The sequence below is a fragment of the Triplophysa rosa genome, linkage group LG16 (genome assembly GCF_024868665.1).
Source record: "Triplophysa rosa linkage group LG16, Trosa_1v2, whole genome shotgun sequence".
NCBI lineage: Eukaryota > Metazoa > Chordata > Actinopteri > Cypriniformes > Nemacheilidae > Triplophysa > Triplophysa rosa.
In genome coordinates, this window is record NC_079905.1 from 11,717,035 (window position 1) to 11,732,403 (window position 15,369).

Sequence of the window (15,369 nt, forward strand, 5' to 3'; positions counted from 1 at the left end):
TAGTGAGAAAGATATTTAGAAATCATACAGAGAGGCAAATATGCAAAAAAAGAGTGAGGAAGTCAGATTCATTTTGGTGAATCACCTTGTTCATTTGAGTCATTTTATTGAACTGGTTGTTATGTGTTGTGTTTCGTAGCACAATAATTAAATAAATAAAACTGTCTATTGGCTATTGCAACTTATTTCTGCATTGTGACATTTCATAGTAAAATAAAATGTTGAAAAAAGAATAATAGAGAAATATACAGTAGATGGGTTGGATTGTTTTTCTTTTTATTATATAATAATAATAACAATAATTATAGTAATATTAATGATAATAACATTGATATTAATATAATAATAATAAATATAATAATAATAATAATTGCTAATAGATAAACAGAGAATACTACGACGTCTAATAATAATAACAATTATAATTATTATTATTATTAGAAGTAGAAGTAGTATAAAGATTATTATTACTACTATTATTATTTTTCTTATATATAAATACATAGATAAATATAGAATAATATAGTATCTATAAATAAATTAAATAAATAGACAAAAATAAACAAATAAATAACATTGTGGATTGATTTGCATGGATGAATTGTTCACCACAAAACTAGTAATGTGTTCATGTGTTTTGCTTGATTTAAGTGCAGCCTTTGATATCATTTCACACTCTATTTTGCTGAACCGGTTATCTACTATTGGTATCTCTGGTATTCCTCTCGCCTGGTTCACTTCTTATCTCTCTAACCATACACAGTTCGTACAACTAAAAAGTTTCCATTCCCAACCCTCTTCAGTTAGCTGCGGCGTTCCTCAAGGTTCTGTCCTAGGTCCTTTATTTTTTCTGATCTATCTTCTCCCACTTGGTAATATTTTTTCCAAATTTGGTATTAAATTTCACTGTTATGCTGATGACACACAACTTTATGTATCTACTAAGCCTGACTCCATTCTTCCACCTGTCTGTCTCACTAACTGTCTACATGAAATAAACATTTGGTTTTCTGCTAATTTTCTTAAGCTTAATGGTAGCAAGACTGAAGTTGTCCTTATAGGCACTAATTCAATCTAATTCAAGTCTTTCTAGGTCCTCCAGTTTTTCTTTATACATCGATGGTTCCTTCGTCTCACCTTCTCGCCAGATTAGGAACTTGGGGGTCATCTTTGACAGCACTCTTTCATTTGAAGCTCACATTAATAGTATAACTCAGTCCTGTTACTTTCATCTTCGTAATATTGCTCGCCTACGTTCATCTCTTACCCCACACAGTACTGCCATTCTTGTCCACTCACTTGTCACTTCTAGCATTGACTACTGTAATTCTCTCTTATTTGGTTTGTCACACAAGCTTCTCCATAAACTACAGCTGATTCAGAATTCCGCTGCTCGTATCATAACCCGGACTCCATCTATACAACACATTACCCCATCTCTTCAACATCTTCATTGGCTTCCTATCAAATCTCGCATTGAATTTAAAATTCTTCTTCTCACTTATAAAAGTCTCCATAACCTCGCTCCACTTTACCTCTCAGATCTCATTCGCCTCTACATTCCTTCTCGAACTCTCCGTTCTTCTTCACTGGGTCTCCTTCACACAGCTATTGCCCGTTTAACCACCATGGGTCACAGAGCCTTTAGTCGGGCCGCTCCTCTTCTTTGGAATACTCTCCCCGCTAACATCCGTAATTTAGACTCGTTACCTCAATTTAAAGCTAAACTCAAAACTCACTTATTCAGAATAGCCTATCCTACATGATTACTATGATTTTTTTTTCGTAACTACTGTTTTTCTTTTTTGTGTTTTATTGATATTTGTTGTTGTCTTTATTACTTCTGATGTACGGTGACTTTGAGTGGTTTGAAAAGCGCCTTAAATAAAATGTATTATTATTATTATGTGTGCTAACAAAGTAAATAGGTTTTAGGTTATATTTTGATTTCTTGTGGACTTTAAGTTGAATGTTATGTCTATATGGATATTTCACAACACAATACTATAACAAGGTAAAAAATATAATTAAACTTCATAAAAACATTTGTTCTGGTGAAGCATCTAATACCTTTGCACAGTAAATGCTATACAATATATTTTTATAATATTTTAAAGTGAAGGTATCATGCTACGTCATGCATTCTGACTTCTTTACACTGTTGAACGTGCTGGCTTCTCATGCTTAACATGGTCATCTTATTAAAAAATAGCTATTTCTATGCTTGATACAATCCCCCAGCACTCCAACTTGTTTCGGAAAGTTTTTTATAAGTCTGGATCCCTGTTTCGTAACAGGGATCCTGTTCCTTTTATTGGGCAATTCTCCTGGAAAAGCACGGCAAGGCGAAAGAAAGAGCCCGCCCACACGCTAACTGACGAGCATAGGAAGACCTGCCTACCATCAAGATTGTCTGGTGAGAGCCGTGGGACTGCAGCTTACTCTTGCGATAGGGAGAGAAGTTTGAGGTGTGTTTGTTTGTACACGGCATTTCAGTGATGAATGTTACATAAACGGTGGATATAACGCTGGATTTGCAGATCGTTTGAAACTGATAGATGGAGCGGTCCTAGCGCTAAAAGATGCCGGACATGAACTGCACGCGGTAAATCAAGCTAAGTCATAAGTCTGTGTTTTGTTGGCAATCGGCATGTACGTGCATAATGTAAAAAACACGAAGGGATTAATGTGATGATGTGTTGCTTGCTCGTGCTGTAGTTCCATCCCACTCTCCCCACTAGTCCCACCTCTAGCAGCTCGTGTTTTTCTGGAAATAATCGTACAGCTGTATCTCTCTTTTATAAATTTGATCAAACTACATACTCTTCGAAGATACGACGTATGCAAAACTACTAGGCACTCAAGATTAATATGAGATTGGCAGAAACTGCCTGTGATACGCACTCTTTAAATTAGGCATTGGGTTAGTGTGAGGATCAACTTTACACCTACACAAATAAATATTTATTTTAAAGCACTCACCACACTCTGTTGGCACATCCTGAAGAACTGTTGAACTCTCTGGGACATGAGCATCTGTGCACTGCCAACAGCTCCTCTGATGAGCTCCAGCACTGATCCAAACAAACACACCAATCAGAGGAAAGAGAGAGAAGTAAAAACACACTCAGTATACTGTAACTATCAGCATTCAGACAGAAGAAAAAAAGAACTGTACTGGGAACAAATCTTACACACAACCGATTAACACAGGTGCTGTTTCTCATCACGCCTTACACCTGAGAAATCAGCAGGCTAACCTGACATCAATGCATAATAGAAACCAACGTCTTTATTCCCCACTCTGACACCTGACATCCCCAAAGCTGCCTCTTCTGTTCCTCCTCACTCACCTTCCTCTGGCAGCTCGTTTGTTTCTGCCTCTCTTTCCATGTTCTGGCACCATCCCTCCATCCTTTCCACCTCCGTCTGCAGGAGACGGAGGAAAAACTCTCCATCCCGTAAGCAGGGGGAAGCTCGGCCCGAATCGGGGAGACTCCGTGGGCCCTCGTTCCATCCTACAACTGCTCGGTCGGGGGCCAGGGGCAGGGGTGAGTGTGAGCGGGGCAGGGCCCTCAGTTCTGGGGGTCCAGACTCAGTGGTGGTGTAACCGCTGTGGTAATCCTCACGGTAGGCCCACTGGCCCTGTGTGTGCACCGTGCGGTACTCTGCAAACTGACCGGCTGACTCTGGTTCGGATGAGTGGCGCTGAAATGAGCAACCGAACTGCAGTCCTTTATCCTGAGTGGGGACAGTGAGCACACCGAAACCCTCAGTTTCAAGGTCAGCCTGGACACTTGCGGTTACACTGTTGGAGCGCTTGAATCTGGCTCGTCTGGAATAGATAACACCAAGATGATAGTTGACATTTTGGGATTAGCAACATTCGGTGATAAGCAATGTCTGCTGGCGATACTGCAATATGAACTATAAACTTTTTTCTGAATATTTTTTAATAAATCAAAAGTTTAGGTACACTTGACTGAATTAGTTTCTCATGATCATAAAACCCTTGTACTTAGTACCCTTGAATGTTTTGTAGACAAATATTGTAGTAGTATAAGGCCCGATTCACATTTCGCGTCTTTTCCGCGCGCATATTCGTTATTTAAAATGTAGAATCTCTTTTTTTCAGGCGCGTCGGCGCCGCATCGAGATGAAAAAATCTCAATTTTTCAGAAAGCCTCAAGCGCACCGCAGGTCATGTGACAAGAACCAACCAGCCAATATAGACAAGCTCAATGAAGATGGAGACACAGATGATCACAGCATAATTAAATCTAGTAGCAGAGTTATTACAAGGTATTTTCAATGCATATAATCCATATATCCTTTGTTTATACCTCCTCGTCTCAACGGCTATTGTGGCCCATGGTTGCTTAGCAACGACAGATGCCAGGAAAGCGCAAAGTCCAGGCGCTTTGGAAAAAAAGGAGAACGCAGTGCAGCTCGCGTTTTCTGCACGGTTTTAGACGCGAAATGTGAATCGGGCCGAAAGCTAAAATGTAGTACTAATATACAATGATTGTGCCTGTACAGTATAGACAGTTTCATCGGACGCACACACTGGCCCCAAATTAACTTCCGGTCTGTGTTTGGTTAAAATATAACTAATTATTTAAAATAATTTATTTAAATTAATATTAATCATATTGATATTTTATTGTATATTAATTAGGGCATCACAACGTAACGCGACAGTAAAGAGAATGCAACGAACAAACTAACTAAAAAATATTTCATTTGTGTCTATGGAAAGTCACAATATAACCTGGCAGACATTGCACCACAGTTTACCAAACATGATTCAGATAATTTAGCTTATTATTTATGTCAGTAAATATAGTAAATAAAAAATAGACCAAAAAATTGTAGGATGATATATGAACCCAATGAAACTCAACAAAGCTCTGTAGCGACATTTTTGTCAACTCAAAAAGGAGACACGGCTAATTAATGATCACAAGACACAAAGATATTACGTTCATTCGTGGATGAATGACATCATTTCACAAGTTGTGCCGTGTTGCGTAATCGCTGCCTAATTATACCCTCTCACCTCACACACTGTTCCCAGTACATACACCCCCTGTGTGTGTGAATCTTCCACCTGCACCTCTTGCTCATTTAACACTGTGACACATTCACACCCCACCCACCTCAGAAATAAATCCATGAGTGCTGTTTCACCAATTAGAAGAACAAAGTGAAAATCTATAAGATATTTAAAGATTTGGGATATTAGCTTTGAGGCAGTGCTCGTCTACTCCCAAGAAGTTTCAAATTTACTTTTCGAATATTATCGCTGTCCTTCCGAAACCTTTCATGTTTAAAATAGCTGTTTTTCTGGTTTCAGATGGACAGCAGTGATGTATATAATGCATACTCTTTTTCTTCTAGCACACGCTATTTCTGTAGCTCAGTTGGTAGAGCATTGTAATAGAAGCACAAAATTCATGGATTTGATTCAGGTTGATAAATGCACAGTAAATTGTTTTGGATTAAAGTGTCTGCCAAATGCATATAAAAATGCAAATATTGATGTTTGGCCTAAAATTCTCTCTAAGTATAAAAAGCTCTCTACCACCTGCCACCCCATTAGAAAGAGAAATATCACAAATGTTTCAGAGTTTCAGAAAAGATCTCAACAATTGCTACGTTTACATGCACCCTCGTAATGCGATTATAATAGGATTTTGGCAATATTGTGATTACCCTACCTCATGTAAACGATCTAAATAATGCGATTAAGCTCATAATCGAAGTAACATATGTGGCACGTTTGCATGCGCACCAAAGTGATTATTTCCAATAATTAGAGTAAGGACTTAATCGCAGTAACATGTTTACATGACACGAGAACACCCATTTGCTAACTGGCTTTCGTTTTAATACATTCGCGTCAAATGCAAAACACCGTTATGTGGACGTATTTTGTGGTTATTCGGCACCGTGATGAATATAGTAATATGATGGAAAATGCCTCCGCAACGGTGGTGTACGCTGTCATCGCGAACGCGCTGTTTCTGTATGAAGATAAGGAGCAGAGACTGCCGACAACAAGTTTGTTTGACGGTAAAACTTCAGGCAGTCATGCATGAATGTGTGATTAAGGTGCGTGACAGAAGCACATGCGCACCTTGGTCAGAGCAGCATAGATGCGATTTAAGTGTTTACATGCCTTCTTATTGCGATTAAAACCGGCGTACACCACATATGTTACTTTGATTATGCTTACTGCGATTATGAGCTTAATCGCATTATTTAGATCGAATGATTGCATTTACATGAGGTAAAGTGTAATCGCAAGATTGCCAAAATCCTATTATAATCGCATTATGAGGGTGCATGTAAACGTAGCCATTGTCACAAACTGACCTCAGATTTGCCAAATCTGCAATTAAAAGTCAAAACCATTTAAGATGAAATCAAATTAAAGCAATTGCATACTGTATTCAACTGGGACAGATGAACAGTATAGCAAATACACAGTACACATATTGTGTATTGAAGTAAAAAAAGCCCTGCACAAACATCATGTTTTAAAATGTAATGTCACAGAAAAGAAACTATTTTTCGAAGCGATATTCAAACATTGATAATAAACAAACACAAGAAATCAACCTCTTGTCATCTTCCACTTGTACTCCAATAGAATGAACCTCTCTCAGGACTTTGCCTTCTGGGTCTGAATCTGACAATGTCTCTGAGCTGTCCACCTGGAAAACACACAGAGAGACATCTAACAAAACTTGGAAAGGCGCACAGAGTAATGCTCTGAGCAGTCCTCCCGGCACAGTGCCCTTTTATACCTGTACTGCGATAGAGGGTCTCCACTTCCTCCCTCTCCCTTCCTGTTTGAACTCCTCTCCCCCAGTTAAAGCTTTAGCCAGGGACATACTGTTTTGCGGCAGGGAGACAGATTTTCCCAGGCTGCCTCCAGTGCGCTCTCTGGATCCCCTGGGTCCCTCCAGCAGGTTATCAGCCGAGCTGCTGTGTTTGGGTTTCAATGGAATGGGCCCACCAGGATAGCTGATGTTCTGAAGCACCCTGCCATTCAGGCTCTCTGCAGAGTTACTGCTCTGTCTGACCCGTGCCGAGCCCCCGCCCAAATAGTACCCGCCCCTGGAAGTACGGCCAACGGTGCTCTCCGTCAGGTCCACTGAGTTGCTGTGCTGCCTGGGTCGAACCAAAGCAGGCTGGCCTGTGCTCTGAAAGTAAGCGTCCTGGGTGGATTCAGTGCTGCTCTGGGCGGTCACAGAGATCATTGGTTTGGACATACGTGGGGGCAGAGGAGGTGGGCCTTTCCTGTATGGGAACACTAGACAGACGAAGGCAGACATTGTTGACACCAGTTGTTTGAAGGATAAAGGGCTGTTCTGTGACTTTGAAACATTCATCACAGAAAGAATAAAACAAGCCTTTGAGATAACAGAGGTCTGTGCTGAGTAAGGTAAATTGTTAGCTTTAATAACAGTCAAGGAGAACAGTCAGGGAGGGAAATATGATGATGTACAGATTAACAAAATCACAAAAACTGCCTGAGGGCTCAAGAGCTATCATTTATGTAGCCTAGACAAAAGGTGGGCACACAAAGCCCATTAAATCATTATTATTAGTCACCCTTTATGTTTTTCACTGGGTTTTGCAAACATCTAACCAATAAAAAAAGTATTAAAAAGTGCTTGTCAACTTTGACAACGCAGTATTTAATCATTTAAAAAGTACAGTGTTTTTTTTCCATTTCCTGAAAAACAACGAATTTGAACATCTGAGGTTTTGGAAGGACAGCGGCAATATACTATTATACTATTTTAAACAGCATTTATTAAATTTGTTTGATTTATTGCAGTGTTTACAACTTCAAATTCTTTAAGAGACTAGAATTATATATAAAAAATAATTTGTCACAAATTTAGAACACTTTAAATAAACTAGTAAAGGTAAAATATGTTCACATAAATTGCAATGTCATGTTGATAAAAATGTGTCTATATACATGATATGCATAAACCACCTATTAGCAAACTTGCATGTTAAATGTTTCTAGTTCTGGATGAAGGTCATATCACATATTCCATATTCATGAGAAAAGCTGACAGATTTAAACATAGTGAATAATCACTCTAGCACCCCTGGAGATAGTACAGAGAACTGCAAAATGGGAAAGAATTAAGAGAAATGGTAAGTGTGCATTGAAACATGTAAATATCCAGTCTATATAGAGTAGATAGAAATGTGCACTGCATACATTAAAGCTTAAAATCCCCCCACAAGTATTATCATTCCAAAGCTTGGGAGACATCCTCATGGCTTAAGTAACATCCACACGCGCACTTACATGCTCTTGAAAGCAGACACATTAAATTCTGTGGGACACACTGTGAGATTAAAGGAGTTTAAAAAAAGCAAGCCTAAGCTCTCCTTCCATCTCTCTCCTCATCCCTCTCCAGAATGTCATGAGTGTTGCCTTGGGAAGCTGCAGATGGATGCTTTTGACACTTCACAAGGGCTTAAAATTTTCCTGTGAGATTCTTCGCTATAAACGAGAGAACAAGAGACAATAGAAAACGACAGAAAAGCCATTCACATGATACAGAGGGAGTGAGAATGAAAAAAGTATGATTGCAATCATGACCGCTGTGTGGAGATAAAATGCCCTTGTGGGGATTCGAGCGTTTTACAGTGTTCACAACGTAACGCTTGTTTACAGTCTTCATATAGTGAAAGATGAAAGATATAAAGAAAGCTGTTTGGATCCAAATCCCTTGGCGGAAATCTGTTTCTCCAGTAATTCCTAGAGACTCATCCAAAAACTCATTAAGCCACTAAACTAATTCTTGTGAGAACAACACTGATGACTCACCGGCCTCGCCCTTCACGCTGCCCAGTGGGCCAGACATTGAGAAGACAGAAAGGCAATCGTCGTCCTGGGAGCAGCCGGCTTGAATGGCCCGCACGTAGCTGTGACTGCGGGTTCGAAAGCATCCGGGCAGATCTAGAGCCTCGACAGCCTGTGATTCCATCTCTCCAAACAGGTTCAAAGTATCTCCCAGCTGATGCACACATACACAGCTGGTATCAATAGTGGTTATGCTCTACATATAGACCATGATGTTGATCAATTGAATCCAGACGGTAATTTTAATATGCAACATTGTTATTTGTGATGCTTGCTTAAGAAAGCATTGCTATTGTTCACACTTATGATCAGGATTTGATTAGTCATTCTTCTTTGTTTGTCCTGTGATCATGAATGATGCCTCAGATTGTACAGCTTATTGAGGAGTGGTGAACCTCTACTTTATAAAAAGCAAAAATAATCATGATCTCAGTCATTTACATTCATTTGACAGATGACATTATGCGAAGTAATTTATAGTACAATGCATTCAAGTTATACATTTTCACAAGTTGTGAGTTAATGGCAAATCAAAACTATGACTGTGTTGTCGAAGATAAACAAGAGACAGGAAGTGAGCGTGCTATACCTGAGAGCTGGTCAGCGAGCGGGTGTAACTGCGAGATCGGGCGTGGCCTTTAGGTGTGGTGCGGCTGTTCGGGTAACCATCTGTACACTGTTTACAGGAATACCTGAGGAGAGAAGTGCTCCATTAAACCTCCAGTGGATACAGCACACTGTAGTTAGCATTTTATTATTATTATTATTATGGGTAATGCTAAGCATATTATGAGTATTTAGCTACCATATGAAAATTTGAGGTTTACTAAGGTTTGTTTTTGCCACTGTAGCCTGAATGTGACACAAGTTTTTAATAGTAATATAATTGCTTGGGCTTTAATTGCAGCATACAATTTTATTAATTGCAGTTTTAAATTATTTTTTATTGTTATTCTTAATAATGTTTAGTAGTTCCTTAGTGATTTTTAGTAGTTATTTTTAAAAAGGTAAAATGATTATTTAAAACAATGAAAAAATATAAATTTAAAAAGAAAAGGATCTGGACAATTTAAGAAACTAAATGAACATTTTAAATAATCCACAAATAAATTATGATTTATATTTAATCAAATAATGAATTATGTAAGTATTTTACTGTGTAAGCTAATGTGATTTACTGTAACGTAAACACTTATGCTAATATGTTATATAGAACCAGGGCATAGCTAGAGAATTCTGGGCCCCCTGAAAAAATATTGATGTGGGCCCCCACCGCCTTCCAACTAATAGAGGGACATTTTATGTCAAGTTTTATATCATATCACTTTGACGTAGTCTATTTACATCTAACATAATATAGTATTGTTGTTGTAAACCCTATTTTAAAAGTTAAATGTTTAAAAATGTTATAGAAACTTATGAAACATTGTCTTAAATAAATGCATGAAGACTTTTAACAAACTAATAAAAGAATAATACAACACAATACATTATTAAATCATAATAAATAAAACAGATGTAAAAATGACCAGCAGTACTGTATAATAGTCTTATCAATCAGTCTGTTATCAAATAACTGAAGTTAACATTAAAGAATTGAGAAGAATACAGTCACGTAAATAAATAAATAGACCACTTAAATGTTTATAAAGTCTTAATCTTTGATGAAAATAATATGGTATTGCATAATATATAATTAAATAAAGCCAATAAATGTATCTACATATACAAAAGCCCCACAAAATGAATCGTGCAGAGCCCTGTTTAAATTATTCTTTTTTCTCTTCAAGTCTATTTTTTTCTATTTTAATTCTTCTAGATGTTTTCTAGAATACTGTATATAGTATAATGTTGTTCTTATACTATACTATACCCTCACTATGACAATACACTAATAGTAACTTATACAGATTATGCTACAAGTGTACTACTGTGCTTTTTATGTGTGGGTCATAATTTGTTTTCCAATTAAATCAGACTTTTATTTTGGCGGGCTGCTGCAAAGACCTTTGAGTTTCAGTGCGAGTAGCTTTTCTCAAAGGAAACAGTGAAATGCGTGTGAAGTAAACTCTGAGAGCAGCTCGGAGATGTTCATGTGTTTACGTCTTTATATAGTTAGAATGTGGATTTCATTAAAATCTCATGTATGCAATTCATGTATTAAAATTATTTACAAAACAGGTGGCTTTATAGTATAACTGTTGGATTTTGTGAGGCCCCTGGACAGTGGGGGCCCCTAAAATTGTCACCACCTTTCACCCCACTAGCTACGGCCCTGTATAGAACTATTTACAGTATTTTGAATTGCCCACTGTAACAATATTGTAAAGAAATTTTTAACAGGATATACCATATTATTGAATACCGGCACAAAACTAAGCGCAAAATCACAGCGCACATGCATGCAATTCATTGGCTATACATTTGGATGCTTGATTATGTTGGATTATGTTACCGGTCTTAATCTTAAAATTTTACATTAACTGAATCAGAAAGTGAAAGAGACTGACTTAGATGTGGTGGAGGAGCGCTGGTCCATGCTGATGGAACGGCGGAAGGCTTCTCTCTGGGCGATGAGGGCTGATTTTGGTGAGGCTTTGGGGCTGATGTCAGAGTTGCCGCTGTCATCGTCCCCCATGGCCTTGATGTAGCTGCCACTGCGCATACGTCTGCAGGGAATCTCTCCACCACTGTCAGATGGACCGCCACCACCCCAGTCATCCGAGGGCACCTGCAAAAGTTACAGTATGATTCTAAGCTTGGTCTTTTTATTAAATAAAGCATAATTTTCGTTTACATACAGAGACTTTTGGAATGCTTTTGGTATCTTTCTGTAAAATAAATGGCACTTTGGTTAGACGTTTTATTATCTAATGAAACTCATTCATACATTTGCATACACCTCACATATTTGGAAGGAAATACAATAATACTGTATTTAAAGATTTATGTACGTCTGAAACACAGTCATATTAGACCTGTCTTATTGGCAGGTGTGGTAACCAGGGGGAATGCAGGGTTGAATTGAGGCCAGCTGAGAAAAATGAAATTTGATTGGCTGATGGGATGAAAGGCACCAGCTGCACATTTAGACCTGTCATCATTCTCAAGCTTCGCCCCTCGGCTGGAGCACGAACCGAGCACAGATGTGCGGAGATAGCAGGTTATGGAGGAGAGAGGTGAAATTACTTATTTTCATGAACTTTGCTCTCCAGAGCCATGTCCTTTTTTTTGATAGCATCGCCGTGTATTTCTGTTTCTCTCCTATCGTATTGGCTTTCTGTCACATATTTTGTACACATACAATAATAAATGGTGTCTATCAAGCCACTGTGGGCTGTGCAGCTACTATAAGGCGGCAAGACATTTCATATCACAACCAATAACTCTTACAATGAAGTGAGATATAGGTGAGAAGCCAGTATTGACAGCAGAATGTACACTCTTAATACTTGCTGTACTCTGCCCTGTTTTATCACATATTCACAGTTTACTTAATATTCAGCTCTCATGGTGAAAAGATAAGCGTATTGAATTTCTCAATTAAATGTCAAAAAGCTGATTGGTGCATGTGAGATTGTAGGTAAAAGCTTGTTAAAGAAAAATAGTCACAAATGCAAGGTCTTTAATGGGCACAAAACGCATGGGTGGACTTGACAGGTTGTAAAAATATGATGGTGACTCCAAATTAAGCACACAAACATGTTGGGTTTTCATGTTTTATGGAGATTTTCCATAGACATAATGATTTTATACCGTACAAACTGTTCTATCCCTTAACCCGCACTCTAAACCCTTACACAAACCTTTCTTTATTTTTACATTTTCAAATAAACATCATTTTTGTTTGATTTATATGCTGTTTTTCTTATGGGGACCAAAAATGTCCCCACAACCCACAAGGTCAAAAACTACTAGTATTACTGTATTTGTGTTGGTCCCGACACTGTATGATTTACCAGGAACACACCGGCACACACGCACAAGCCATGCCTTATCTATCAAATGACCACTTAGTGGGTATTTAAAGGCCATCTCTTTTAAAGGACCCGACTTGATCTCTCTATCCATCTCTGTTTCTTTAGGCCCCGCCCCTCTTATTCTCTTTCCAATACACACATGCACATACACACACACACACTGACAGACCCATACACAAAAAATACCTTTAAATCTGGATGTTAACTAGTTTCTTTGAAGCATATAAACATCCAATCTATATATATTACCTGTCTCCACAATGCTTATATTTTATTTGGAGACTCTTTCAATGCTTCGAGAAAATTTGTTTAACTCATGTAAAAGTTAATTTAAGCAAATAATAAAGTTTTTTTAATTTATTTTCAAACAGTTCCTTTAAGATTACTGAATAACACGCACCTTTATCCCTCACAACCTGTTATATTTTTCTCCTCTTTATTTTCCCCCTACAGCCTGTGCATTCACTCTCATTATATCGACACATTTCACTTGCTTTGCTCCCCTGCTAATTGCGACACGGATCGGTTGACATGTAACAGAGGATTAATCTGGTTCATCCACTGTCTTCAGATTAAATCATGACTGCCCTCCCACGATGAGTCCCTGACCAAACTGAAACCCAGCTGGGGTTTTTTGTCTCCCGGGGCTGAGGGGAGCTGAGTCAGCTGCTCTGCCTTCAGGTATCACTGTTAAACCCCTACACAAATTCCTCAGGACAATATGAGCATTATTTACACCACCTTACACAAAAATCATTGAAATGTGGCATCCACTAATTTAAAGGGATATTATATTATATTATATTAAAACTATGTCATTGTTTACTCACCCTCTTGTCATTTCAAACCTGTATGACTTTCTTTCTTCTGCAGAACACAAAAGAAGATATTTTGAAGAATGTTGGTAACCAAACCACAGCGGTACCCATTGTTCGGTTACCAACATAATACTAACATAAAATACCCTTAAGGTTGTTAAGATGTCAAACATTATGCAAAATAATGTGACCGATAAAGTGATTGAATGTCAAGTCAGCTGAGCTACTGTCATTAAAGAATGTCCATTAAAAGTAACTGGTAACAGAACAGAGTGTGTAGGAAGTGAATGCAAGTTGACTGGTTGTCTTGCTATGACAAATTAGCAAAACAACAGTGGTGACAGATCAAATGTGTGTGTATCACGGTGAAGCTGATGTTCTGTGTAATTGGACCTCTCAAGCGCTAATATTACAGGAAGTTAAATTAGTATAGGGACGAGACCTTCCAGCATGCTTATGTCGCCCTGGGCAACAATAGCACAGAATGCAAGAGACATCTAATCTAACACAGATTCCTCTTGCTCCCATGTAGGAAGCCCGAGGATGGAGCGACAATGAGATGGTGTGCACACCTGATGCTTATTGTGTTGTTTGAAGCTATTATTCAAGCTACATCACATTCAGGTCATGGCTACGTTTTATTCCCTAAGTCTTTTTCCCTAAGTTCAGAGGATAAAGGATACCGTATAGGACTGAAAATAAAGATATATATATACTGTACATATTTCCTTGCCAAGTGTGCCAATGTTATTCTTGCAAAGAGAGACGCTTTGGTATAAAACTGTTGTTCTGTTCAGGAAGTCATTTTAAATGCTAAACTTAAAAAACACAACGAATTGACAAATGGATAAACATTTATATAAATAATATATAATAAGTAATTTTTATCATTATTATTTTTTAATCTTATATAATTCAATTTTAAATATATTTGTCTAACATTTTTATTTGGTTATAAATGTTCTGTTGGTTGTATTTTGTTCAAATTGTGTGTGGTGTTAAAAGACTGAAACAGGAAGTTCTTCTGGAACAGCGGTTACGTCACCTGATGTGGTCTATTGCTTGAAGTTTTTTTTCAATTAGTGATATGTCACTGTATGTACATTAAAAATGTAATATTTCAATTGTCTTTCTTTCAACTCACTATTTTAACCAGCCCAGTTAAAAAAAACGGGGTTGACGAAAGGCTTTTATAAAGCTAATAATAAATAATTATTACAACTTTTAATAATGAAAATGACTTTTAAACCCACAGAGATCAATCCAACCAATGAATCTTAGAACTGCAGTGTCAGTTCATTTCTTTGTTGCAAAATACAACGGGACGCACACAAAACTATGATTCTGTAGTCTGTATTTTACGAGTGGCGATAAACTGCATCTCACCATTATACCTGCGACGCGCAACCTCATAGAGCTCCATCCTGTTACCTTAGAAACCATATGCTAACACTTGGTGTGAGAGCTCATGGGAGGTGCTCGGCACGACGTGGCCGAAGAAAAGAATCCTCATTTAACCTACTGTCAGGTCAGATAAAGTCTCCCCCCACATTCATGAGTGTTTGCTTCCACAATTTTGTATTTGTGGTAGCACACCCACGGACGTCCTCAGCGGGTGAGTCTGAGAAGTGTATATGTGAGAAGAAACACAAGACACAAAGGTTCCGAT

The 15,369-nt window shown here is 38.0% G+C and overlaps 1 protein-coding gene across 3 annotated transcripts in view; it reads right to left on the reverse strand.

The window, feature by feature from the left end:
- dlgap3 (discs, large (Drosophila) homolog-associated protein 3) overlaps window positions 1–15,369 on the reverse strand; it is a 158,334-nt gene that overhangs the window by 5,041 nt on the left and 137,924 nt on the right. For all 3 annotated transcript variants that reach the window (XM_057354408.1, XM_057354409.1, XM_057354410.1), the window contains 7 exons: window positions 11,413–11,633; window positions 9,492–9,594; window positions 8,867–9,056; window positions 6,813–7,321; window positions 6,625–6,719; window positions 3,354–3,835; window positions 2,983–3,074 (listed from right to left, as the gene is read on the reverse strand). In XM_057354408.1, coding sequence (XP_057210391.1) covers window positions 2,983–3,074; window positions 3,354–3,835; window positions 6,625–6,719; window positions 6,813–7,321; window positions 8,867–9,056; window positions 9,492–9,594; window positions 11,413–11,633 — 1,692 coding nt within the window. The remainder of the gene's footprint in view (window positions 1–2,982; window positions 3,075–3,353; window positions 3,836–6,624; window positions 6,720–6,812; window positions 7,322–8,866; window positions 9,057–9,491; window positions 9,595–11,412; window positions 11,634–15,369) is intronic.